This window comes from Vulpes lagopus, chromosome 3 (assembly GCF_018345385.1).
Source record: "Vulpes lagopus strain Blue_001 chromosome 3, ASM1834538v1, whole genome shotgun sequence".
Classification (NCBI taxonomy): Eukaryota; Metazoa; Chordata; class Mammalia; order Carnivora; family Canidae; genus Vulpes; species Vulpes lagopus.
This window is the reverse complement of record NC_054826.1, coordinates 69,897,547-69,923,197: the sequence shown is the minus strand read 5'-3', so window position 1 is coordinate 69,923,197 and position 25,651 is coordinate 69,897,547. Positions and strand designations below refer to the sequence as shown.

The 25,651-nt window shown below is 33.9% G+C and overlaps 1 protein-coding gene across 7 annotated transcripts in view; it reads right to left on the bottom strand.

Moving 5' to 3' along the window:
* The window catches only part of CTNNA3 (catenin alpha 3), a 1,730,823-nt gene that overhangs the window by 1,245,455 nt on the left and 459,717 nt on the right, over positions 1–25,651 (bottom strand). For all 7 annotated transcript variants that reach the window (XM_041748054.1, XM_041748055.1, XM_041748056.1 and 4 more), the window contains exon 7: positions 20,487–20,690. In XM_041748054.1, coding sequence (XP_041603988.1) covers positions 20,487–20,690 — 204 coding nt within the window. The remainder of the gene's footprint in view (positions 1–20,486; positions 20,691–25,651) is intronic.

The window sequence follows — 25,651 nt, the reverse complement described above, 5'->3', positions numbered from 1 at the left end:
TAGGGTTGTTTCACTTTTAACACAGATCTCTATTATAAGGATATCTAGGGTTGTTTCACTTTAACACATAATAGATTATTAACAGATTTATCTAAATACCTCTACTTAGTAATTATCAATTTTATCTTCCTCCTCAAAAAGCTTTTGTTAATAACCCTTGACCACTATAGCTAAGGGAACAATCTACCTCTGTCCTCTGTACCTTCTAGGTAGTTTCTTATATTTGGTGTTAGTGTGGTTCTGATTCTTCATGTTCTTTTCCAAGTAAAGTCTTTTCCAATCAAATTCTATAGTATTTTGATTATCCGTTGATGTATAAGAGTCCATCCCAAAACTTAGTGGCTAAAAGCAACAACTTTTTATTCTTTCTCATAGTTCTGAAGTATGACTGAACGCAGCCAGGATTTCACACACAGGTCTCTATGTAGCTGAGGTCAAAGTTTGGCCTCAGTTGCAGTCATTTTGAGTTGGCTATCCAAGAAAGCACAGTCACAGGGCTGGTCATTGATGGTGGTTTTTGGATAAAAACTCAGGTGAGGCTGTCAGCCAAAGTGCCTACCTAGTTTTGGCCTCTCTATGTGGGTTGGACTTCCTACAATGTACCAACTGTGTTCTGAGAGGGAGTATCCCAAGACTGATCATTCTAAGAGATTTACGTGGAAGGTGAAAGGACCTTTTAGCCTTAGAAGTCCCAAAACTTGGCTTCTGTCACATTTAAGTGATCAAGAAAGTCATTAAGGCAAGCCTATGTTCAAGAAAAAGGGTATTGCACTCCAACATAATGATGGAGGAAAGGCAGTCAAAACAATAAAGAATATGCAAAATGGAGGTATTATTGTGACCATTTTGGAAATTTGTAATTTACCACATATCGAAAGTTTGGGTTTTTTCCAATATACTAGCATAAAAGACCAGTTGCTTATTTTTTACTGGGTAACACCAGAAATGACAGCATGATGCTATAGCTCTTCTCCCTGACCTAAGTATTCTGTCTCTTTTTTCTTTTGTTACCTTTTCTAACAGTAGCTTTATTAAAGTGGTAGAAACATGGAGGTTATCAGGCATCCAAAGCCCTATGGTGGAGAAAGAATTTCTGCACAGAGCTCTGGTGTCCAATACAGTATCTACTAACCACAAGTGCTACTGAACACTTGAAGTGTGGCAAGTCCAGATGTACTATAAATGTAAAATGCACAATAGATATCAAGAACGTAGTACTAAAAAGATTGTAAACTACCTCACCGATAATGTTTATGACTATATTTTGAAATATTTTGCATATAGTTAATTAAATAAAATTTATTATTTTACCTGTTCATTTCATTGCATGTGGCTACTAGAAAATTTTAAATTACATGTTACCTACATATTATTCTAGTTTGCATAATTTTCCATTGGAAAGCACTGGCTCAGAAAATAAACTAAATCATATTTTCCACTGTGTAGTACCACAACACATGGTGTTAATGGTGTTTATATCATTAAATGGTTTTCAGGCATTTTAATTACTTCATGCTAAATCTTATGTGAGATACATAAGCACATGCAAAATCAATATTTTGGTATGTCTATAAAACTAATTGCTTTTCCTGAGATTTAAATATATATTTCAGATTTTAATATATCTACATTCTTACTATGTAATTGCAGCAATTCATTTCACAGAAGATTTCAAATTTGCTCACAGTTTCTCTACAAAAGTAAACTACATGACCCTTGATTGATTGTGTATTAATTTTCTATTGTGGTTGCAACAAATTAACACAAATTAACACAAACTTTGTGCTGAAACAATACAAATTTATTGCCTTACATTTCTATAGATCAGAAGTAGGACATTGAGCTAAAATCACAGTGTCAGCTGGGTTGTTTCTTTTAGGAGGCTCTAGGTGAGAATCTGTGTACTTGTCCACTTGGTTTGTTGGAATACTCAGTTCCTTGTGCTTATAGGACTGAGAACCCTGTTTTCTTGCTGATTGTCATCCGAGGGCCATTTCCAGCTACAGCAGCCACCCACATACATTGGTTCATGGCCCCCTTCCTCCATCTTCAAAGCGGCAATGGTGAGTCGACTCTCTCTCATTCTTTGAATCTCTCCTCCTTCTTCCATCTCATCTCTCTCTGATCCAGGCAGGAGATATTCTCTGCTTTCAAGGACTCTTGTGATTAGATTGGCTCACCCATTTAATCTAGGAAAAATCTCTCCATCTCAAAGTCCCTGTCCTTAATCATATCTGCAAAGTCCCTTGTCTAATAGGTTTCAGTGATTAGAGTGTGAATATCAGGGGCAGGAGGTGGGGGCATTATTCTTCCTCTTCAGATAGGACTAAAAAATTTTTTTTAAGATGCGCCTGGGTGGCTCAGTCAGTTAAGCATCAGCCTTCAGCTCTGGTCATGATCTCAGGGCCCTGGGATCAAGTCCTATGTTGGGCTCCCTGCTTAGCTGGCTCCCTGCTTCTCCCTCTCCCTCTGCCTGCCACTCCTCCTGCTTTGCTGTCAAATAAATAAATAAAATCTTTTTAAAAATAAGAAATAATAATGCTTAATTTTATTTTTTATTTTTTTAAAGGTTTTATTTATTTATTCATGAGAGACGCAGAGAGAGAGGCAGAGACATAGGCAGCGGGAGATGCAGGCCCCTTGAGGGGTGCCTGATACGGGTCTCAATCCTAGGACCGTGGGATCACAACCTGAACCAAAGGCAGACACTTAACCACTGATCGATCCAAGTGCCCCAATAATGTTTAATTAAAAAAAAATTTAAGATTTTATTTTTAGGTAATCTCTAATCCAATGTGGGGTTCAAATTTACAACCCCAAGATCAAGAGTCACATGTTCTACTAACTGAGCTAGCCAGGCACCCCAGTAATAAACTTTTTATAGGGAGATAAAACTTCTTATATATTCTTGCCACATATAAATGAAAAAAAGTATTTTCAAATGAGGTATAGGATCATCAGACTGAATCACACTCAATCAGCTTCAAGTTTATGTAAATATCAAACTGAAACAGTTAATGTTGCCTTAGTACAATAAAGTAAACAACTTTTCGGAATGATAAAGTTTTGTCAATCAACAACCTTGGTTGAGTTTTGTCAGATACAAAATGGAATAGTTACTTCTTAGGAAAAAACTTAGGCAAACCTAGTTTCAATTTCTTTTTTCAGAGGAAAACAAGTGAGTAAATTCATGTCAAGAATTCAGTAAGCTATTCTGTTGTGGTTACAAGACTTAAAACATATGAATATTTATGTTGTAAAAAGAGGAACCAAAAAATAGGACAATTTGCAATTTGTAGATCACTAATAGTCTTCTCCAATTAAGTGTAGCAAATAGTCAAGCAAATCAGTTACACAAATTGCTTATCTGTGTCTGACTGCTAAACCTACTTCAGCATAGAAATAAAGCTATGAACTGGACTTTGATCCTAAAGTTATATCACAAAGGTAAGATAACTTTTTTTTCAGAGCCTACCTACAAATTCATTCAAAAATATGTTTCAATGATAAAATATTCTAGTACTAATTCCAATGTGGCAGGGGGCAGTTTCTCTCATGCCAACAAGCAGTTCTCAGAACATCAGCAAAGTGTTCCACAGTTCAACTCAATTCTGAATACCATCTACTCAGAAATAATATCAGATTCCATAGGTTCAGAGTTCAGTACTACAGTGGTGCCAGTGTGGTGCAGTCAGTTGAGTGTTTGAGTCTTGGTTTCAGGTCAGGTTATGACCTTGAGATCATGAGATGGAACTCTACATTGGGCTCTAGGCTCAGCACAGAGTCTGCCTGAGATTCTCTCTCTTTGGTTCTCCCTGTGCCCCTCCTGCTTATGCTCTCTCTCTCTAAAATAAATAAATAAATCTTTATAAAAAAGAATTCAGTACTATAAATTTGTCACTACCTCCTCAGTACCTCAGATGCCAATTCCAAGTTGCTACCTTGTTATAGTAACTTGTTATAGTAACCTTCCAAGAGGTTACTATAACACCCTCTTCAAGTTCAATAAATTTGCTAGAGCAACTCACCGGAACTCAGAGAAGCATTCTAGTTACTAGATTACTAGTATATTATAAAAGGATATAACTCAAAAAATAGCTAAATGGAAGAGATACATAGGATAAGGTATATGGGAAGGGGTGCAAGATATGTCCTTGAGTGTGCCACTATTCCTAAATCTCCATTTGCCAATCAGAAAGCTCTTAGAACCCCATTTTTATGGGGTTCTATGGAGGCTTCATTAAATAGGCCTGAATGATTAAATTACTGACCACTGGTGATTGAATTCAACCTCCAGCCTATCCCCTATCCCCAGGAGGTCAGGGGGTAATACTGAGAGTTATAATCTTCTGATCACAGGGTTGGTTTACCTGGCAACCAATACTCATCCTTCGATCCAAAATCACCTTATCAATACAACAAAAGATACATTTATCACTCTCATCACTTATAAAATTCCAAGGATTTTAGGAGCTCTATGCCAGGAAAAGAGACAAATACCAAATACAAACTTCTTATTGTGAAACACGATATCACAAATAGAAACCGATTTATAAAGATAAAATAGCTAAGGTGATATTATAAGGGACTCATAATTGGTTAGCATTAAAGAAAGGCTTAAATTGAAATTTGACTTGTTTTGAAAGCAAAGAAATTTTATCAAATATTTGAAAGAAATCTATTTGTGAATTTGTAAATACTTAGTCTTACATGTCATCTGTCCTTCTTTCCCATACATTTCATCTAAACCAAACGCTTATGTTTCCCACACTAAACACACAATGTTGATTCCTGCTTTTGTGCCCTTGCACAGCTGTGACCCCTTTCTGAAATTCTGAAGTGTCTATGTTTCAAAAGCAAGTGTTAGAACATTCTCCTTCATGAAGCCTTCCCTGATCAACTACAGAGGAGCTTACTACTCCCTACTTGGTGCTATTATTGTATTTAGTACTAACAACTATTACAGTTTTTATTGTGCTTTATTTTACTTACTTACTTGTTTGATTCCCCTTGACAACTAAAATTGTAATTGTGGGGCACCTGGGTAGCTCAGTAGTTGAACATCTGCCTTTGGCTCAGGGTATGATCCTAGGGTCCTAGGATCGAGTTCCGCATCAGGCTCCCCACAGGGAGCCTGCCACTTCCTCCACCTATGTCTCTGTGTTCTTTATGAATAAACCAATAAAATCTTTTTAAAAAACTAAAATTGTGATTGTTAAGACTCAGAAATCACCAGTTTTTATCGCAATGAATCTAGAAGAATGATGTGACTAGAAACTGCAACAACACTAATAGAATTTTAACCAAACTTTATGTTTTAGCTATCTTTTATGGCCAATGCAGAATCTATCAATAAAATAGGTTAAAGTCCTCTTAAAACCCTTCATATGTATTATTCCATCTGTAATATATAAATAGTCACATAATTTCTAGGTGACCATATATCTATGTCTGCTTGGGACAGTCCTGACTTATACCTTTTATAGATCAGTGCCTGTTAATTATTATAGACCATTTTGATCTCTCAAAAGTATTCTAAATTGGATTACAAATTATATGGTTAATAATAACTAATAATTTCCTTAACATTACCAACAGTAAATTAAAAACTATGGAAGGCCAAATATACTGACTGTAATTGCTAACGCAGGATAATATTCCATTGTTCAAAGTCCACTAAAAAAAACTCCACCATATTACTTTTTTTCAATTAACTATTATAATGGATTCTATAGTGATTCACTTTCCTTTATAGGAAATATCAACTACAGATGACCCATAGCTGTGTCCCTCCCTAAGTGTTGCCTTCAACTGCAGGCAGCCTCTTGTCCAAAGTGACACTGCTTCTATGAGTGACCCTTTAAGAGAGACAAAGATTCATCTCAGTTTGGGACAACTGCAAACAGCCATCTCAGCTCTAGGGCTCCCTAAGGGATGGCTAGGACTTCTACTGAAAATCTTCTTCACTTCCTTACATGTGTACCTTCAGTGTGTTAACCCTTACCTCAGAGTCAGCTTCTACTTCATCTAATACAACAATCTTTCTCTTCATTCAAATATCACCTCCTAGCTAGGAACTATGCCCAGCTCAAAACCACTATTTTTTGTACAACATTGAACTAACAAACATTTCATGCCAAGACTCTTTCTTCCTACTTGATTATTGTCATTTCTTTCATTTAACCTGTTTCCTTTTTTTATGTAACAAAAAACTTTGAACTCCAACATTTAAAAACAAACTAGCAGGAACATCCAAGAACTACATGAGCAGGGCGTAAACACTGTGGAGAAAAGAGACACATTTCTTGGGAAAGGATCAGTTGAAACCTAAAGTGAGCAACTAACTTTCCCCACAAATACTAGAAATCATGTGCTTAACATCACTCATAATCAGGGAAATACAAAACAAACCATAATGAGAAACCAGTTTACACCTGTCAGAATGGCTAAAATGAACGACACCGGAAAAAACAGATATTGGTAAGGATGAAGAGAAAGAACCCTACTGCAATGTTAGTGAGAATGTAAACTGGTGCACCCATTCTGGAAAACACTATGGAGGTCTTCAAAAAGTTAAAAATAGAACTACCTTATGATCCAGCAATCACACTACTAGGTATTTAACACAAAATACAAAAATACTAATTCAAATGAATACATGCACGCTGATGTTTTGGGCAGCATTATCTACATAGCCAAGATATGGAAATATGGAAACAGCACAAATGTCCATAAACTGATTAATGGATAAACATGTGATATACATACAATATATAATATATGTAATGGAATATTAGCAGTCAAAAAGAATGAAATCTTTCCATTTGCAACAACATGGATGGTGATAGAGAGTAATATGCTAAGCAAGATTAAGTCAGAGAAAGACAAATATATGATTTCACTCATATGTACAATTTAAGAAACAAAACGAATGATCAAAGGGAAAAAAGAGAGAGAGAGGCAAACCAAGAAAGAGACTCTTAACTATAGAGAATAAACTGTTGGTTACCAGGAGTGAGGTGGGTTGGGAAATGGGTTAAATAGGTGATGAGGGGCAGCCCTGGTTGCCCAGCGGTTTAGCATTGCCTTCAGCCCGGGGTGTGATCCTGGAGACCCAGGATCGAGTCCCACATCGGTTCCCTGCATGGGGCCTGCTTCTCCCTCTGCCTGTGTCTCTGCCTCTTTCTATGTGTGTCTGTCAAGAATGAATGAATGAATGAATGAATGAATGAATGAATGAATAGGTGATGAGGATTAAGGAGTGCATTTGTGATGAGCACCAGGTGCCATATGGAAGTGTTGAATCACTATATTGTGTACTTGAAACTAGCATTATACTGTATGCTAACTAGCTTGAATTTAAATTAAACAAAAAATAGAAAAGCTAAAGTAAAAAAAAGTAGGCAGCCATTTTTTTTTTAAAGTAAACTAACCAGATAAAGGGAGAACACAGGAGGGAATGAGGTAATTTGTGTAAAATGAAAATAATTGAAAAGTAATGGAGGATATCTTAAAAGTGGCAGGACTTATATATTCCAAGCAAAGAGCAATACATAGTTCAAAGTTTCAAAGGTTATATCTTCTATACCAGATAGCTCTTTTGTCTTCTTTTCCCTTCTAGGAGAGGCATCCATGATTTTTTTAAAATTTAAATTCAAGTTAGTTAACATAGTATAGTAGCAGTTTCAGGAATAGAATTTAGTGATTCATCACTTATATTTAACCTCCAGTGTTCAACCCAACAAGTATCCTACTTAACGCCCATCATCTATTTAGCCCATCCCCCCTCTCCCCTGCTGCAACTCTCAGATTGTTCTTTACAGGTAAGAATCTTTTATGGTTTGTCTCCCTCTCTGTTTTTATCTTATTTTATTTTTGTTCCCTTCCCCTATGTTTATCTGTTTTGTTTCTTAAATTCCACATATGAGTGAAATCATGTGGTATTTGTTCTCTGATGGACTTATTTCACTTAGCATAGTCCTTCCACATTGTTGCAAACAGCAAGATTTCATTCCTTTTAATCACTAATATTCCATTGTATATATTTACCATATATTTAAACATTCATTATTCAATACATATTTGGGCTCTTTCCATAATTTGGCTATTGTTGATAGTGCTGCTATAAACATTGGGATACATGTGCTCCTTTGAATCAGTATCTTTATATCCTTTGGATAAATACCTAATAGTGCAATTGATAGTTCATAAGGTAGTTCTATTTTTAACACTGTTATTTCTTGTGTTGTTGATTTTAGCCATTCTTACAGTGTAAGGTAATATATCATTATAGTTTCAGTTTGTATTTTCCTGATGATCAGTGATGTTGAGCATCTTTTTCATGTGCCTATTGGCCATCTGTATGTCTTCTTTGGAGAAATGTCTATTCATGTCTTCTGCTTGTCTTTTAGTAGGATTATTCATTTTTAGGTGTTCAGTTTCATAAGTTGATATATTTTGGATACTAACCACTATTAGATATGTCATTTGCATTCTCCCATTCTGTAGGTTCCCTTTTAGTTTTGTTGACTATTTCCTCCACTCTGCAGCAGCTTTTTATCTTAATGTAGTCCTATTTGCTTATTTTATATTTGTTTTGTTTGCTTCAGGAGACATATCTTGAGAGAATTTGCTATGGCCAGTGTGAAAGAAGCTACTGCTTGTGTTCTCTTCCAGGATTTTTATGGTTTCAGGACTCACATTTAGGCCTTTGATCCATTTTGAATTTATTTTTGTATGTGGTATGAGAAAGTGGTCCAATTTTATTCTTTGGCATGTTGCTGCCAGCTTTCCGAACACCATTTGTTGAAGAAATTGTCTTTTTCCCATTGGATATTCCTTCCTGCTTAATCAAAGATTACTTGACCATATACTTGTGGGTCCATTTCTGAGTTTTCTATTCTGTTCCACTGATCTATTTTTGTACCACTAACACAATATCTGAATCACTACAGCTTTGTAATGTAACTTGAAGTCCATGATTGTGATGCCTCCAGTTTTGCTTTTGTTTTTCAAGGTTGCTTTGGTTATTCAGAGTGTTTGGTAGTTCTATGCAAATTTTAGGGTTGTCTGTTCTAACTCTGTGAAAAATGCTGGTGGTATTTTGATAGAGATTACATTACATTGCTTTCAGTAGAATATATGCATTTTTAATATTTGTTCTTCTAATCTATGAGCATGGAATGTCTTTCCATTTCTTTGTGTCATCTTTAATCTCAGTCATCCACGTTTTAAGGTTTTCAGAGTATAGGTTTTTTGCCTCTTTGGTTAGCTTTATACTTAAAAATCTTGTTTTTGGTGTAATTTTTAATGGATTTGATTCCTTAACCTCTCTTTCTGCTGTGTCATTATTAGTGTAAAAAAATGCAACAGATTTCTGTACATTGATTTTGTATGCTGTGACTTTACCAAATTCATTTATCAATTCTAAGCAATTTGGGGGTAAGACTTAGATTTTCTATACATAGTAACATGTGATCTATAAACAGTGAAGTTTTACTTTTTTCTTACCAACTTGGATGCTTTTTATTTTTTGTTGTTATTTGATTGCTGTGGTTAGTTAGGATTTCCAGTACTATGTTGAATAAAAGTAGTGAGAGTAGATATCACTGTTTTGTTTCTGACTTTATAGGAAAATCTCTCAATTTTTTCCTATTAAGGAGGATGTTAGCTGTGGGTTTTTCATATATGAAAAATGTTTTTTATGTTGTTGATAAATGTTCCCTCTAAACCTACTTAGTTGAGGGATTTTTATCATGAATGGATGTTATACTTAATCAAATGCTTTTTCTTCATCTATTGAAATAATCATATGGTTCTTATTCTTTATTTTACTAATGTAATATATCATGTTGGTTGATTTGTGAATACTGAACCATCCTTGCAACCCAGGAATAAATCCCACTTGATCATGATAAACAGTCTTTTAATGTATTTTTGGACTCTGTTTGCTAGTATTTTGTTGAGAAATATTGGCCTATTCTTTTTTTTAGCGTTGTCTTTATCTGGTTTTGGTATCAGGGTAATGCTGGCCTCATAGAATGAATTTAGAAGTTTTCCTTCCTTTCTGGTTTTTTTTGGGGTGGGGTGGGGGAATAGTATGCAAAGTATAGATATTAACTCTTCTTTTATGTGTGGTAGAATTTGCCAATGAGGCCATCTGGTCTGAACTTTTGTTTCTTTAGTTTTTAAATTACTGATTCAATTTCTGTGCTGGTCATCAGTTTGTTCAAGTTTTCTATTTCTTCCTATTTCAATTTTGGTAATTTATATGTTTCTAGGAATTTATCCATTTCTGGCAGATTGCCCAATTTGTTGGCAGAAAGTTTTTCATAATACCCACTTATAATTGTATTTCTGGGCTGTTGGCTATTGTTTCTCCTCTGTCACTTCTTATTCTATTTAGATCCTTTCTCTTTTTGATAAGTCTGGCTAGAGTTTTATCAATTTTATAGATTTTTCAAAGAACTTTTTCCTGCTTTCAATGATCTGTTCTATTGGTTTTTTTAGTTTTTGTTTTTTTTTTTTAGTTTTTTTTTTTTCTGTTCCAATCTTTATTTCCTTCCTTCTACTGGCTTTATTATTTCCTTCCTTCTACTTCCTTCTACTGGCTTCATTTGTTGTTCTCTTTCTAGCTCCTTTAGGTGTAAGCTTAGTTTATCTATTTGAGATTTTTCTTGTCTCTTGAGTTAGGCTTTATTCTATATATTTCCCTCTTAAGACTGGTTTTGCTCCATGCCAAAGGTTTTGGATCATTGTGTGTTCATTTTCATTTGTTTCCATGTATTTTTTATTCCCTCTTTGATTTTCTGAGAGACCCATTAATTGTTTAGTAGCATGTTGTTTAATCTCCATGTATTTGAGGTCTTTCCAGATTTTTTCTTGTAGTTGATTTTTAATTTCATACTATGTAGTCAAAAAAGGTGCATGGTATGACTTCAATCATTTTGTATTTGTTTGTTGAGGCTTTTTTTTTTTTTACTTAATATGTGATCTATTCTGGAGATTGATCCATGTGCACTTGAAAAAAATATTTATTCTGCTGTTTTAAGATGGAATGTTCTGAATATATCTGTTAAGTTCATCTTGTCCAATCTGTCATTAAAAGCCATTGTTTTTTGTTTGTTTTCTGTTAAGATGATCTGCCCCTTGATGTAAGTGGGGTGTTAAGGTTCTCTATAACTATTGTGTTATTACCAGTTCATTCCTTTATGTTTGTTATTTATTATTTTATATATTTGGCTGTTCCCAGATTGTGTGCATAAACATTTACAGTTGTTATAACTTCTTTTTGGATTGTTCCCTTTATTATTATGGAGTGTCCTTGTTTGTCTTGTTATAGTCTTCATTTTAAAGTATATTTTGTCCAATATAAGTATAGCTGTCTGGCTTTCTTTTGACATCTGTTTGAATGATAAATGTTTCTCTAAGCCTTGCTTTCAATCTGCAAGTATCTTTAGGTCTAAAATGAGTTTCTTACATGCAGTATATAAATGGGTCTTGTTTTTTTTATCCATTCGGATACCCTATGTTTTTTGACTGGAGCATTTAGTCCACTTACATTCAAAGTAATTATTGATAGATATGTATTCATTGCCATTTTATTAATTGTTTTGTTATTGTTTCTGGAGATTTTCTCTGATCTTTCTTGTCTTTTTCACTTGCAATATTTGCTAATTGTCTTTAGTGATATATTTGTATTTCTTTTTCTTTATTCTTTGCATGTTTATTAGTGGTTTTGATATATGGTTACCACTAGGTTTGTATATAACTTCTATAAATAATCTATATTAAGTTGATGTTCATTCAAGTTTGAACCAATTCTTTTCTCCTCTCCTCCTATGTTTTAGGCATATGTTATATATATATATTTGTGTGAGTTTCTTGACTGATTTTTACAGAAAATGTTTATTGCTTTTGTGTTTCCTGCCTTTATACTGTTACTTTTGGTCTCTCCTTTCCACTCAAAGGGTCCTCTTTAATATTTCTTGCAGGGCTAATTCAGTGGTCATGAATGCTTTAGTCTTTGTTTAGGAAACTTTTTATCTCTCCTTCTGTTCTGAATGATAGCCCTGCGGGATAGAGTATTCTTGGCTGCAGATTTTTCTCATTCAATACTTTGTCCCTTCTGGCTTGCCAAGTTTCTGTTGAAAAATCTCCAGCTACTCTTATGGGTTCTCCCATGTAAGTTAATGACTTCTTTTGTTTTTCTGCTTTAAGAATTTTTCTATATCAGTATATTTGCAAATTTAATTACAATATGTCTTGGTGTTGGCCTGATTTTTTTATTTTGATGGGAGTCCTCTGTGCCTCCTGGATCTGGTTGTCTGTTTCCTTCCCCAGATTAGGAAAGTTTTCAGCTATTATTTCTTCAAATACATTTTCCCCCTCTTTTCTTTCTTCTGAAACCCCTATAATGTGAATATTATAATGCAAACGGTTTGATGGAGTCAACAAGTTCCCTAAGTCTATTCTTGTATTTTATAATTCTTTCTTTCCTTTGTTCAGCTTCATTGCTTTTCATTACTTTGTCTTTAGGTCATTAATTCATTCCTCTTTGTCTAGCCTTCTGTTCATTGTATCAAGTGTGTTTCTAATCTTGCTTATTGTACTTTTCATCTCTGATTGATTCTTTTATAACTCTTTTATATCTGAGTTATGGATCTTGCTGATTGATGTTTTTTATTCTTTTCTCAAGCCCAGTGAATATTCTGAAGATTGTTGCCTTAAATTCTCCATCAGACATGTTATTTATATCTGTCTGGCTTAGATCTCTGGCCATAACCTTATCTTATTCTTTCATTTGGGATAAATTTCTCCACCTTCATATTTTGTTAAGTTTCTGCCTTCTTCTCTGTGTGAGAAAAGCCAGTTATGTGAAAGAATGAAAGGAGGGAGGGAAGGATAGAAGGAAGGGAGGAAGTTAGGAAGGAGGAAAGGAAGAGAAGGGACTTGGAAGCTACCTTTACATTTTTAGAATTTTAGTTCTAACTTGTCTCTAGCATTTAAAATCATTGCATATAGATCATCCTAACTTCTTTATCTTATCATCATGAAAAATAAGGCTGAAATTATTTCTAAAATGGATTTTCAGAAAAGAGGTAGTGGACTTTTAATGAAGAAAAACCCTTTAACATCTCCTTGTTGTCTTTAGTGAATCTTTGTAATTCCCCAGGAGAGGGGATAAATTAAATCCATGACTTACAAATGAAATAGGCCTCTGAATATCAAAAGCAAGCCCATTTGATTATTTACTCACTCAACAAGCATATAATGAGAACCAACAATGCACTTCCACATAAAACACCAAAAGAAGAAAATAGTGGGCAAGGAAGATGTCTGGAAATGCAAATTGCTCCCATATAGCCAAACCTGATTCATTTACTTTAGCTATTGCTCACTAAACTCTCTAATACTCCCTATAGTAAAGTACCAAGTATAAAGTATGACGGCCACCCACCTCCAACTCCATTTTCACCAATTATAGAAAGATCACCAATTAAAAGAAAAACAACTGATTTTCCTCTAAAATCTTTCCTTCTTTAGAGAGCCTCCTTGCTCTGCCCCACCCACATGAATTCCTTAATTATGCTGTACATCAGAGAAGTTGGACTAGGTCTAACGAATCCTGAAAGTATAAGAAAAACAGTAGAAATTCCTTAGAAAAATATACTTCTAAGTTTTAAAAAACAAAAATTAAACATCTGATTCTGAATATTCTTTGGAATATATTTTTTAATTAGTAAAAATCTTGTTTTAGAATATATCTATATATCTATATATGCATCCAAATGAAGAGACTGTGATGAGAGAATTATGTTTCTGAATACTCACACTGAGTTTTAGAAGAGACCTATACTTTGCAAAATAAGACCTTTTATAGGGGATCCTTGGGTGGCGCAGCAATTTAGCGCCTGCCTTTGGCCCAGGGCGCAATCCTGGAGACCCGGGATCAAATCCCACGTCAGGTTCCCGGTGCATGGTGCCTGCTTCTCCCTCTGCCTATGTCTCTGTCTCTGTCTCTGTCTCTCTCTCTCTCTCTCTCTCTCTCTCTGTGTGTGTGTGTGTGACTATCATAAATAAATTAAAAAATTTAAAAAAGACCTTTTATAACAGTCAATCCATCATATAAATCTAGTAGATACTTGGAGCTCATTTCATTTAATGTCAAAGAAGCTGTTTCACTATTATATGGCATATACAATATGCAATAATTTTATTTTATACTTTCATTCAAAAATACAAGGCAGCTCTTCTAAATGCTAAGTATTGTTCCTGAGGCTTGAAAGAAAATAGTAAATGAAATAGACATGTGATCTGCCTGCATAAAGCTTGAAGTAAGTAAGATTCAAAATAATAGATTCAAAATGTAAGGAGTGATGATTCCACAGAAGCGACTGGAAGGAAGACTGAAATTAGTGTATGTCATGGGCCTCCCAGAGATGTTCACATCCTAATTCCCAGAATCTGTGAGCAGATTACATGACAAAAGGAACTTTACAGATGTAAATAAGGATAAGAGCCGTGAGATGGCATGACTATCCTGGATAATTTGGATGGGCCCTATCTAATCACATGAGTCCTAAAAAGTAGCAAACATTTCCTGGCTGGGGTCAGAGAAAGAGATGTGAGGACAGAAACAGATTCAGAGAAATGTGACATTGGTGGCTGTGAAACTGGAGAAAGACTATAAGGAATGTGGATGGCCTCTAGAAGTTAAGGCAAAGAAGTGGATTTCTCCCTACAGACTCCAGAAAAGAATGCAGCATTGCTAACACTTACTTTTTTATCACAGTGAGACTTGTCAGACTTTTGACCTACGGAGGTAAAAAGATTATATATATATATGGAAAATATCAGGACAAATATACATAATCACTAAAATGCTAAGTGGTTGTCTATTTTTTCTATTATAGATACATCTGGTTTCATTTCCTACTAATTTCTTACTAATGTCACAAGACATTGAACTTAACTAAACAGAGTTTGAGTCAAAAAAATGATCAAGACTTACTGATCTGTTTAAGAAGTAAAGTCATCTAGACTCAAACGGGTCATGTGGACTGAGTCTGAGAAAACATAAACTATATTAATTTCCCATTGCTGAACCTCTCTACTCAACAAGCTTACAAAATTTGAAGTCTTGAAGTCACATTCACATAAAACATCCACAGGTTACAATGAGTGTTAATCTTGCTTTAAGTTTTCACAGTTATCTTTATTGTGTCTCAATAATTATCAAGCATTTACTCTGTCAACAGCCCAATTACAAAAGCTCCTAACTAATCTGAAAAGCAAACCAGGCCCACCAAATGAGATACAGCATTCCTTTTTTTTCTTTTTCTTTTTTTTTTTTTTTACATTTTTTTATAAATTTATTTTTTATTGGTGTTCAATTTGCCAATATATATAATAACACCCAGTGCTCATCCCATCAAGTGCCCACCTCAGGGCCCGTCACCCCCACCCCTGCCCACCTCCTCTTCCCCCACCCCTAGTTCGTTTCACAGAGTTAGGAGTCTCTCATGTTCTGTCTCCCTTTCTGATATTTCCCACTCATTTTTCCTCCTTTCCCCTTTATTCCCTTTCACTATTTTTTATATTCCCCAAATGAATGAAACGATATAATGTTTGTCCTTCTCCAATTGACTTATTTCACTCAGCATAATACCCTCTAGTTCCATCCACGTCGAAGCAAATGGTGGGTATTTGTCGTTTCTAATGGCTGAGTAATATTCCATTGTATACATAAACCTCATCTTCTTTATCCATTCATCTTTCGATGGACACCGAGGCTCCTTCTTCAGCTTAGCTATTGTGGACATTGCTGCTATAAACATCGGGGTGCAGGTGTCCCGGCATTTCACTGCATCTGTATCTTTGGGGTAAATCCCCAGCAGTGCAATTGCTGGGTCATAGGGCAGGTCTATTTTTAACTCTTTGAGGAACCTCCACACAGTTTTTCAGAGTGGCTGCACCAGTTCACATTCCCACCAAGAGTGCAGGAGGGTTCCCCTTTCTCCACATCCTCTCCAACATTTGTGATTTCCTGCACAGCATTCTTTAAACTGGAAGTTGAGGACTAAAGTACAACAGCTATCCTAAAATTCTTGAGCAAATTCTGAGAAAGGTTTGAGCTCAGCTAATACCAGCAAAGTACATTCCCTTTCATTAAAGTTGATGAAACAGTTATAAAGAAACATCATTTGTGATATAATCCTAAAATAAAAATAAACTTGGGAATGTATTCTGATAATATATCCCACTGTTCTTCCAGATTGGTTCCTGCTGTTTAATTCCAATATTCATTGTCTAAGTCAAGATACTACTATAAGGCCTAAAACACTGCACTGTTTTATGAAAAGGAGCTAGTACACTGCTTCTGTAGTGTTTTCTCATAATACTACGGATTCACATTTTTCATTATTAATGGATTGTACTTATAATAGAATGTTAATATAATGTGCATATAAATGGGTTTCTGATCATGTGAACCACCACTGCATAAATTTAGTTCCTCCTTCTCTGACCTCAACACCAACATTAGGGCAGATCACCAGACATTACCCACACACAATAAGTCTTTCGTTCCCTGAAAAAAAAAAATGTCTTCCTCAATAAGTATTTAACATTATATCCTAAGAGAAAGGAATAAATAAACATATATAGTGTCATATATATATATATATATATATATATATATATATATATATTAAGATCACCCAAAGAACAGTTGTCTCTCCTCTGTTCTTTTTCCTTTCCTATATTTCTGTTCTTACTATTAATCCTTCCCATGTTTTCTCTGTGGTTATCATTTAATATAATAAATAAATACAAATTAATTGCTTTAGGCACACTGTTACTTTAATTTAAAAAACTGAGAAGCAAACACTAAATTCAATCTACCTGTATCCACATAATAATTACTGAGCACCAACTACTTGCAAGTCTCTGTGCTATTGGCTGGGGAGATAATTCTCACTATCTTAGAGCTCCTGTCCAGCAAGTAAACATAGAAATTCCAACAGGGATGAGAGCTAAAAATGGGAAAGTGCCATTAGAGAGAGGTATTTCAGGGGCATTTACTCTTCTTTGCCAGAAGAGGAACGAGGAAACATGAGGGAATGAGGAAGGAAGAAGAAAACAGCCTCCATCAAGCATGAAGGGTAGTAGGACCTACCCAATTAAATAACTGGAAAACATTTAAATTCCTACATTGAGGCTACCCTTAAAAAATATATATGTGAGTTAAGATAATTACCTGAAAATGACTAAAAAAAAGCTACTTACCTCTGATCATAATTATTTGCATATTATAACTGAAGAAGCTTCTTTCCACTTCACTCTTTTAACACAGAACTTACCTTGTTTTAAAACTAACATATCTAACAGAAGGATATTAGTAATATAAATTTTACTTGACAAATGGGCCTTGAAACTGAATATCAGAGTAAACCACTGTCAAGAAAAAGAGAAGTAAAACATAGAAAAATACATATATATATATTTTCAGTGCCTCATGTAGCACTGAAGTAGATAACTGGAGTTGATATTTAAACATCTCTTTTCTGTTTGACAAAAATTACTTTTCAGTAATAATCATTATTCTTTTGATATGTTCTTTAACTTTAAAGCAATGGAAAAATCTTAAAAGGGAAACAAATTTCAAAGTTAGTAAAAAAAAATTTAAAAAAATAAAAATAAAAAAATAAAAATAAAAAAATAAAAAATAAAAAATAAAATAAATAAAATAAAAAATAAAATAAAATAAAAATAAAAAATAAATAAAATAAAAAAATAAAATAAATTAAATTAAAAAAGTAAAAAAAAAATAAATAAATAATTTAAAAAATAAAATAAATAAATAAATAAATAAAAATAAGTAAAAAATAAAAAATAAAAATAAAAAAAATAAAAAAATAAAAAAAACAAAGTTAGTACTCAAAGTCAGTAAATTATTACACAAATGAAAAAAATTTTTTACATGTGGACTTCACATGTATAAAATTTGCATTTACTTAACACAAATATTAACCCTGGCAATTCATACTGTTCCACTGTCATAATTTAGAAATTGAAATAAAAATTCTAAATGATCACGTAAAATAAGAGAATTGAAGTGACTCTATTTCTAGTTTTTTGTCTTTACAATCATTGTGTCATCATTGTTTATTTTGAATCTGCTGTTTAAATGCATAAGGAATATAATGGTTATTAAAGTATAATAATAAAATGTGCAATTTGAATCATACATACTTATTATTATTAGTCAATTCTAACCACGGTAATTGTTTAGAACTTAGAAAAAGTTTTGAGGAAAACATTTTTTCACTTAACATTTAGAATTGCTAGAACACAGTGATAGTAAAAAGCAGACCAACTTTCAGTTGGTTTTATTATTGTTTATAAATATCTAGATATAATGCCCTTTCTTAATGATTGCTCCCAGGGTAGAATGTTCCCATCACTTCACCTTTGGTATGAGTATTTTTGACTCAAATAGTTCTTAACCCAAAGTTGAAGAGAGCCATGAAATCACTTAAGTGATATGTATTGATGATGTACAGGACCAGCGTCTGGGGACTGTGACTGCACATAGGGCCCCATACTCAGAAAGAACCCCATGGTTGGCCTTTAATGCTCTCATATCACAGTCTGATGGAGTGATGAAGCATATGTCCTAGACTTACATTTAGTTCTGCCTCCCTCACCCAACAATCTCTGTCACCCTTGGCAAAAGGCAAAGTGGGTCACAGTCATGAAAAGCCACAGATACCTGTGAGGGTCTGCATGTTCCCACAAGTATCCCTAAGCACTAGAGAGACTAACATTAAATAGTAAATAAAAATTACCTTTGTTGGGTCAATCAAGACTGTGAAAAGGGAAAAAGTTTTTTGTCCTGCTTTTGAACAAAAATACTTGCATTTTCATTTTGCATCAAGCTCTACAATTACGTAGCCATCCTTGACTATGTATGTAGGTGACTGTGCATGTATATCTGTTCACTTTTGTATCTAAAGGAATAAAACAACTTTATCTATATCTGATGAAGTGAAATTATCTATAATTTTATAGTTTAGAGATAAAATAGCTTAAATATAATTGTATTTTTATCTATAATATGAGAATAATAATTTTAATAGTTTACAGATCATGAGAGAAGGAAATCCAATACAATATTATCTTTTGAGTTTCTTATAACTGATGACTTCCCTTAAAAAATCTTTAAGAATATATTATATGTTCTCTGGGTTCATATTTGCCTTATATAATTTTCTATTTCTTTTGCTGTGTCATGATTTTCCATAAAAAATAATAAAAAATACTGGAAATAGAAAAAGAATATATCATATGCTAAAAATGGAGATATTCTAGCTTAGAAGCAGGATATGATGTTACTAACACGTTGTTCTTATTAACACAATCTGCTTTACAACTTTGATTTCTTGACAGGCAAACGATTTTTGGTCGGGAGCCAAAGTCATCAAATATTAAGAGTATGGAGATACATCAAATGTGCAGAAGGAGCCTTAAAACTTATTAACTAATTTTAGCACATTTCAATTATTCATATAAATTACTTATCCTGAACAATCCTAAATCTTCAACTTCACACCAAAAGTCATATGCTTTCTAACTAATAATTTTCAAAATGTACCCTTATAATTCTTTAATTATTCCATTTATAAGGCAGATGAACAAAATATTTTATAAATATACATTGTTATATATTAATTACATATATTATAAATCCTTCATTTTGTTTAGCTCTATTATTTAAGGAAGCTTTATGAACAATATATGCCTCCAATGTCTTCAAGGCTTTCTTCTCTATTTTGAAAACAGCAATAAGATTTGAATGTAAGAATTGGCATAGATACTCCATAGATCGATGTAGATATGTACATATGAAATGAATATATCATATATAAAGATGATGAAGTGAAACTAAAAGCACCTTGAAACAAATACTTTTGCATCTCTCTAAATTTAGAAAGCATTTTTATTATTCCTATGAGATAGCTAAAACTCCAAAAAAAATTGTGACATTATGTCACATGTGAAAAAGGTTAGGAGCTAACATTACAAATTACATGAGCTCCTTACACCTTCACAAATGACCCCTGATCCTTCAGCATTAACCTTATCTAATACTGTCTAAACTCTAATTTTGTTATTCACCAACATAATCCTGCCCTTTTCATCATTTTCCTTTTATCCTTTAAATTGATGTCCAACTCATTTCTTTTCTCTAACATTGACTCCTTTCCTCAACTAATATTTAAATACCGCCTCAAACAAAACAATTACACAGTTGGATCCCATCCCTAGAAACTACTATATCAATGCTGTACTCTGTAAGCAGCACCCAAGCAGAAAGCCAACCCTTGTAACACATGTACTCATTTATAATTTATCACATTTGTACACAGAAAGAACTTCAGCACATATCAGTGTATGGGACTGGTGGAAAGCCAGTTACCTACATTGTTCATGTACTCTGAAAGCAGATCCTGGAGAGCCTGGCGAATGGCATTGCATTCTGCAATAATCCGTTCCCGATGGAAATCTCTCGTGCATGAAGAGTCAGCCAATAGTGCAGCCCCACTGATAATAGCTTCAAGACGCTTCTCTAGTGATGGTCTAATTTCTTCCTCAGTCACTGTGAGTGGATCCAAGACAATTAAATTCTAAAGGAAGAATACATTTTGATAATTAGAACTCCATTGCATTGTTTTTAAGAAAAATAAATATTATTTCTCTTTCACAGTTATAATTCAGAGGTGATAATAAAGAAAATTCCATTTCCATGCATTATTCTAGGTAATAATTATTATTCAAATGAGAGATAAAAATTGTGCAATTATGAGCATCAAGTCCAGTGTCAGACAAACTCATATCCATATCCTGCCTTTCCCACTCACCAATACTGTGAGCTCAATCAAGTAGCATACCCTTTGAACCTTACCTTCATGATCTGTAAAACTGAAATATTATTGTCTCATAAAACTGTTGTAAGAATTATTAACTATTATTTACAGTAGTCACCTTAATATAGAACTTTATTGTTTGTGTATATTTTCACATATATTATCTCAGGGCAATAAAGATATTATTAACTACACATTTCAACTGATGATGAGTCAAGCTGAGGCTCTCTTGCCCAAGGTCACTGGGCAAATAAACAGTGATTTCAGAGGAGTTTCTGGGTTGTATAATACCTATTTCAATATTATTTTTATTATGCCTCACTCTAAATCATACACTCTAATTAACCTCAACACTAACATATCAAAGAGAATTCTGAATTTAGTTATTTATTTAATAAGTAAAACTCTATCTTCCATTTGATCTATTATAAATTCCAACTATATCCCACTATTGGATCCTGACATGATATTTTTAATGTTTCCATTTTATGTAAGTTTTCAGGCAACAGAAGTCAACACAATCTATGGCCTATGAAGAAAAGATGGATAATATGAGGCTTAAGGGTTCTTTTATTAAAATATATCAAGAAAAGAAGCCCTTCCAAGATTTAACCATAATGTGGTAATTGGAGAAAGAATTAGTATCAAATTAAAGCTCTCTGAAGAACCTGTAGCATAAAATAAAATCATATAATGATCTTCAAAATGTATGTGCATATGTGAGTATACACATACAAACACAAACACACAGAATGATCAGTGTATAATCTTACATATATGTATACACACATATACAGAGGTGTACATATATTGTGTGTATATGTATATCTTACATTAATCATTGCCCTACATTACATTACGATAAATCTTTGGAAATCAAAAGTAGGATAAAATTTTTAAAACTTCAATTCTAGGCCAAGCTTGGAAGAGAAAATCATTTCAGAAAGACAAAACGTTTCAAAACAATTAGAAAAAAAGAATTAGTACTACGTAATGTTCATATACTATATAAAATACAACTAGAAATAGATCTTTTATATAATTGGTGAAATGTCTTGAGATTATCCAGAGTAATTCTTCCTCTCATGATTCTATTTCCTTCCTATTTTTCTCCTGTGTTAATGAGTCTCTCCATTTTTCTCTTTTATATGAACAAAAAATAGAAAAAAATAGAAAGGAAATTAATTTTACAAATATCAATTTTAACATTTTCTTTATCCAGTGCATAATCTTCTCAAATAGACAATAACTCTACCATAGACTTGGCCATCCATCAAGGACTCATTTACATCTAAATCTACCTCCTTATTTCATTTGCGATTTTTACCATGTCTTTCTTTGCCTGACTAATTTAGCACAAATATTCTATTCCAGTGTTTCATAACAATTATTAAACCAATTAAAATCTTTTTGAAAAGATCTATTCAATGTGATATTATCACTAAGAAGAGACACTGAGGACAAAAGAACTGCTTGCTCAAATGCCATTAGAAGATGTGTTAGAAACAGTTAGTATGTCTCCAGCTTATAATTTGTAAAACTGATTAAATTTCAAATGTTTAGGGATCCCTGGGTGGCGCAGCAGTTTGGCGCCTGCCTTTGGCCCAGGGCGCGATCCTGGAACCTGGGATCGAATCCCACATCGGGCTCCCGGTGCATGGAGCCTGCTTCTCCCTCTGCCTATGTCTCTGCCTCTCTCTCTCTCTCTCTCTCTCTGTGACTATCATAAATAAAAAAATTTAAAAAAAATTTCAAATGTTTATAAGTATTGCTAGAAGAAATGTAATTTTAGATGTTCTGTCTATGACTTCACATCAGAAAACAACCCTTCTTATAGGATTAAGCTCACTGTAGTTCCTGCTCTATAAGACCATTTCTCAAACAATCCTACCTTTGGATTTATTACCTGCTTGACCCTTAAGCCAGATTCTTTCATCTCATCTAAACTCAAACTATTGCCTACTCTGACATCTGATACCCACATGCAGTCCTCTTGATTCTGCCTAAAACTACTGTCTTCCTATTTACATTATATAAAAGTTTTCACTCTCCTTGTCATCAAATAAATGAAAAGGTGAGAGTTTTTTATATAACTTGAATGTTCTATAAAATAGAATGGATATGTGATATCTACTGAAGTAAAAAATTATCTTTCCGAAACATTAGTAAGATGATGAAATAGGTTCCACACTTCATAGAAACTGATTTAACAATGACCCATGAACTAGAATACCTTTGTAAAAGTCTTATTGTACAGCTGAGAAGTTCCAGAACCCCTGTGGAGCAAAAAACCAAAGAACAAAGCATTGAAGAGGATAAAAAAAAAAAAAAAAAAAAAAAAAAAACTACCTTCCCTTTATCTGTGTCAAGATAGCACAGCCTAGAGCCTACAGAGACTGCCTTCACCTACAATTTATTGGGCTAGGAAAAGTGAGAGAAAAGTGAGCCTTCAGCTTCCTCAGCCTTGTGAAAAGGCTGTCCAAAAGGCCTACATCCATCTTTCCATACCTATACATTGAAAGCTTAATAGTCTTGGGATAGGTAAGAGAGAGAAAAAGGCAAGAGGTAAGAACAATCAATGCATGAATTTTAACCACTGGCAGATCCTACTAACTGGAGTATGGCTTCTAATAAGAACCCTGTCCATAACCCAGTAGGACCTCTGCCTATAGATCCTACAACAAGCCAACATGTACTACCAGCATTCCATGTAACCCCTTTCTCCCTGTAGCCAACACCCCAAGCTCTCCTGCAGACATATGAGCTCCCACAGAGCACACTAATATTAGCATCTAGCTGTATCTGCTGGATTAGGAAGAGGTGCATAACCTTGAACACTTCAGGGCAAAGCTCTCAGGAAGATAAATAGAAGAATCTCAGCACCTGCACCTGGCCTTGCTTTGCAGGATCAAGCTAAGACACACAGTCTAAGACCTTACCCCCAGGGGAATAAGGAGGAATAAACCAAGTGCATACATAGAAAGAGTCTGAAAGAACCCACTATCTCTAGCATCTTTGACTGGTGAAGATCTTTCTCTCCTGAAGCCAGTCATGCTTCAAATGAGACAGCATACAAGGTTTCAAGGAGCATGAAGAATCAAAGAAATATGGTATCACCAAAGGAACAAAATAAAGCTCCAACAGCTGATCCTAAAAAAATGGAGATTTACTAATTGCCTAAAAAATAATTCAAAATAATCATCTTTACAAGTTCACCAAGGTAAGAGAGAGAACAGACAACTCTATGAAGTCAGGAAAATAATACATGAACAAAATGGTAAGTTTAACATAAAGACAGAAATCATAAAAAATAATCTCTGGGGCTGAAGAATACAATCACTGAATTGCATATCTACTAAAGAGGTCAAGAATCGCTTAGAACATGCAAAAGAAAGGATCAATAAACTCAAGAACAAAACTTTTGAAATTACGTAGTCAGAGGAACAAAAAGAAAAAACTAGTAAAAAGAGTAAAGAATAATTACAGGTCCTTGGAACACCACCCCAAAAAATCAATATACATATTATGGGAGTCCCAGAGCAGAAGAGAAAGAAAAAGGTTCAGGAATCTTATTTAAAGATATAATGACCAAAAAAATTTTCACAAACTGGGGAGGGAAATAAACACCCAGATCCATGAAATACAAAGAACCCCAAACAGATTAAATATAAAAAGATCTTCTTCTAGACATATTACAATCAGATTGTCAAAGTCAAAGACAAAATAGAATTTTGAAAGCAGTAAGAGAAAAGCAACTTCTCTAATACAAGGGAGCCCCCATAAAATTATCATCACATTTCTCAGCAGAAATCTTGATTGTCAGGAGAAAGTGAAATGATATATTCAAAGGATTAAAAGAAAAAGGTGGCAACCAAGAGTACCATAACTGGCAAAGATGTTTTTCAGAAGAAAAGATAAAGACATTCCCAGACAAACAAAACCAAAGTTCATTACCACTAGGCCCACATTATAAAATATGCTAACGAGTTCAAGTTGAAACAAAGCACACTAATTAGGAACATGAAAACATTTGAAAATGTGAAAGTCACCAGAAAAGATAAATATATAAATTCAGAATACTCTTAACATTGTAATGATGCTGGATAAATCACTTATAACTGTAGCATAGCAGTTTTAAAAAGTATTAAAATAACCAAATCTACAAAAATTTGCTAATGAACACAGCATTAAAAATTTAAATTATAATAGGAATAACAAAAAATGTTAATATAAAATATAAAAATATATTTTGGGGGATTCTGGGTGGCTTAGTTGGTTGAGTGTCCAAATCTTGATTTCAGCTGAGGTAATGATCTCAGGATCATGAGATTGAGCCCCACATTGGGCTCCATTCATGCTCAGTAGGGAGTCTGCTTGAGATTTTCTCTCTCTCCCTCTCCCTCTGTTCTTCCCCCACAAGAATAAATAAATAAATAAATCTTTTTTAAAAAAGTATACGGTTTTTGTATACTGTCAAAGTTACATTATCAGTTTAAAATAAACTATAAAATGTGTTATGTAAGCCTCATGGTAACCATAAAAAAATAATCCTGGGGCTCCTAGACAACTCAGTCAGCTGAGTGTCTGACTCTTGATTTCAGCCCAGGTCATGATCCCAGAGTTGTGGAATTGAGGCTTGTGTCAGACTAATCAATAATTTAAAATCATCCAACAAAGAAAAGCATAAGACCTGAAGTTTTCTCTAGTGAATTATACCAAAC